At 51.7% G+C, this 2,856-nt stretch overlaps 1 protein-coding gene across 1 annotated transcript; it reads left to right on the top strand.

The window, feature by feature from the left end:
- Positions 1-1,310: 1,310 nt before the first annotated feature.
- Positions 1,311-1,805, top strand: LOC135566821 (cornifin alpha-like; the record flags this gene model as incomplete). The annotated part of the gene is made up of 3 exons (XM_065014423.1): positions 1,311-1,441; positions 1,501-1,580; positions 1,630-1,805. Coding segments are annotated over 3 exons (387 nt in total), but the record flags the coding sequence as incomplete, so codon positions are not given.
- Between the last annotated feature and the right edge of the window lie 1,051 nt (positions 1,806-2,856).

Genomic DNA, 2,856 nt, shown 5'->3' with positions numbered 1-2,856 from the left:
CCTTCATACCATAGAGGTTCTGTTCACTCAGTCCCTTCATACCATAGGGTTCTGTTCATCCTTCATACCAGCAGATGGTTCTGTTCACTCCTTTATACCACACGGGTTCTGTTCACATACACACCATAGGGTTCTGTTCACTCCTTCATACCATACCAGGGTTCTGTTCCATTCAACTCTACTGTTCATTGACCATAGGTTCTGTTCACTCAACTCCCTTCATATCATAGGGTTCTGTTCACTCTACCCTTCTGTTCTACCATAGGGTTCTGTTCTCCTCCTAGACCCTTCATACCATAGGGTTCTGGTCATGACTAGTGCACTATATAGAGGACAGGGTGTCATTAGGGACTCAGTCCAGGAGACTGTCTGTAGAGAATAAGGGGGCCAGTTGTTCATTGGGAAACTGCTCTGTAGACCAAGCAGATGGCTTCCTCCTTGTGAAACACCAAGTTTGAACATTCCTGGATATTTATGACCTGTTATACACACACACGCACACACACACTGTACACACACACACACTCATATATGCACGGACATTCTGCACACACACACTGTGAACATACAGACATGCAATGTGTTTGCCATTCAACTCTACTGTAAGTTATTGATCTCCACTTGAGAAATATATGCTTTGAGACCCATCATTCAAATGACTGGATCATTAACCAGACAGTTCTGTTCTCCCTGTGAGACCCAGTTCTGTTCTCCCTGTGAGACCCAGTTCTGTTCTCCCTGTGAGACCCAGTTCTGTTCTTGAGACCCAGTTCTGTTCTCCTGTGAGACCCAGTTCTGTTCTCCTGTGAGACCCAGTTCTGTTCTCCCTCTGTGACCCAGTTCTGTTCTCCTGTGAGACCCAGTTCTGTTCTCCCTGTGAGACCCAGTTCTGTTCTCCCTGTGTGGCCCAGTTCTGTTCTCCCTGTGAGACCCAGTTCTGTTCTCCCTGTGAGACCCAGTTCGGTTCTCCCTGTGAGACCCAGTTCATTCTGTGAGACCCAGTTCTCCCTGTGAGACCCAGTTCTGTTCTCCCTGTGAGACCCAGTTCTGCTCCCTGTGAGACCCAGTTCTGTTCTCCCTGTGAGACCCAGTTCTGTTCCCTGTGAGACCCAGTTCTGTTCTCCTGTGAGACCCAGTTCTGTTCTCCCTGTGTGGCCCAGTTCTGTTCTCCCTGTGAGACCCAGTTCTGTTCTCCTGTGAGACCCAGTTCTGTTCTCCTGTGAGACCCAGTTCTCCCTGTGAGACCCAGTTCACCCTGTGAGACCCAGTTCTCCCTGTGAGACCCAGTTCTGTTCTCCTGTGAGACCCAGTTCTGCTCTCCTGTGAGACCCAGTTCTGCTCTCCCTGTGAGACCCAGTTCTGTTCTCCCTGTGTGACCCAGTTCTGTTCTCCCTGTGAGACCCAGTTCTGTTCTCCCTGTGAGACCCAGTTCTGTTCTCCTGTGAGACCCAGTTCTGTTCTCCCTGTGAGACCCAGTTCTGTTCTCCCTGTGTGGCCCAGTTCTGTTCTCCCTGTGAGACCCAGTTCTGTTCTCCCTGTGAGACCCAGTTCTGTTCTCCCTGTGAGACCCAGTTCTCCCTGTGAGACCCAGTTCTCCCTGTGAGACCCAGTTCACCCTGTGAGACCCAGTTCTCCCTGTGAGACCCAGTTCTGTTCTCCCTGTGAGACCCAGTTCTGCTCTCCCTGTGAGACCCAGTTCTGTTCTCCCTGTGAGACCCAGTTCTGTTCTCCCTGTGAGACCCAGTTCTGCTCTCCCTGTGAGACCCAGTTCTGTTCTCCCTGTGAGACCCAGTTCTGTTCTCCCTGTGAGACCCAGACACAGCATTGTATCATCTCTGCCCATCTACATTGGTCTAGTCTCTGTGTTCCCTCTGTGAGTTGCTGACACCATTCTGCACGCAGGTACACACACACTCATACCCACACACACACACACACACACACACACACACACACACACACACACACACACACACACACACACACACACATACCCAGCTCCTCTAACAACAACTAGTGGTACAGACTGGACTGGGCTGGGAAAATGTCTGGACTGGACTAAACTGGACTGGATTGGACTAGACTGGACTTTGTCTGAGCTGGACTGGGGGAATGTCTGGACTGGACTAGACTGGACTAGACTGGACTGGGGGAATGTCTGGACTAGACTAGACTGGATTGGACTAGACTGGACTTTGTCTGAGCTGGACTGGGGGAATGTCTGGACTGGACTAGACTAGACTGGGCTGGGGGAATGCTGGGACTAGACTAGACTGGATTGGACTGGACTTTGTCTGGAGCAAATGTCTGGACTGGACTGGGCTGGGCTGAGCTGGACTAGACTGGGCTGGGCAAATGGACTGGACTGTGACTGGACTAGACTGGGCTGGACTGGACTGTGCTGGGCTGGGCTGAGCTAGACTGGACTGGGCTGGGCTGAGCTAGACTAGACTAGACTGGACTAGACTGGACTACACTAGACTAGACTGGACTGGGCTCTTCTCTCTACACTGCAGCATATTCTATGTCCCCAGTTAGAGCTGATACTGGGGGTTTTGTCTGTGTCTGGACATGTCCTTGTCCTAAGAACACACCCTCCTGTAGTCTTGAGTGATCAGGTGCTATAACAGGTATGTGTTGGCCCCACTCAGCCCTGTTACTCTCAGCCCTGTTCCACTCAGCCCTGTTACTCTCAGCCCTGTTCCACTCAGCCCTGTTCCACTCAGCCCTGTTCCACTCAGCCCTGTTACTCTCAGCCCTGTTCCACTCAGCCCTGTTCCACTCAGCCCTGTTACTCTCAGCCCTGTTACTCTCAGCCCTGTTCCACTCAGCCCTGTTCCACTCAGCCCTGTTCCA

Source organism: Oncorhynchus nerka, unplaced genomic scaffold (genome assembly GCF_034236695.1).
Source record: "Oncorhynchus nerka isolate Pitt River unplaced genomic scaffold, Oner_Uvic_2.0 unplaced_scaffold_3224, whole genome shotgun sequence".
Classification (NCBI taxonomy): domain Eukaryota; kingdom Metazoa; phylum Chordata; class Actinopteri; order Salmoniformes; family Salmonidae; genus Oncorhynchus; species Oncorhynchus nerka.
The sequence above is the reverse complement of the archived record's forward strand: the minus strand, read 5'-3'. Positions and strand labels throughout refer to the sequence as shown.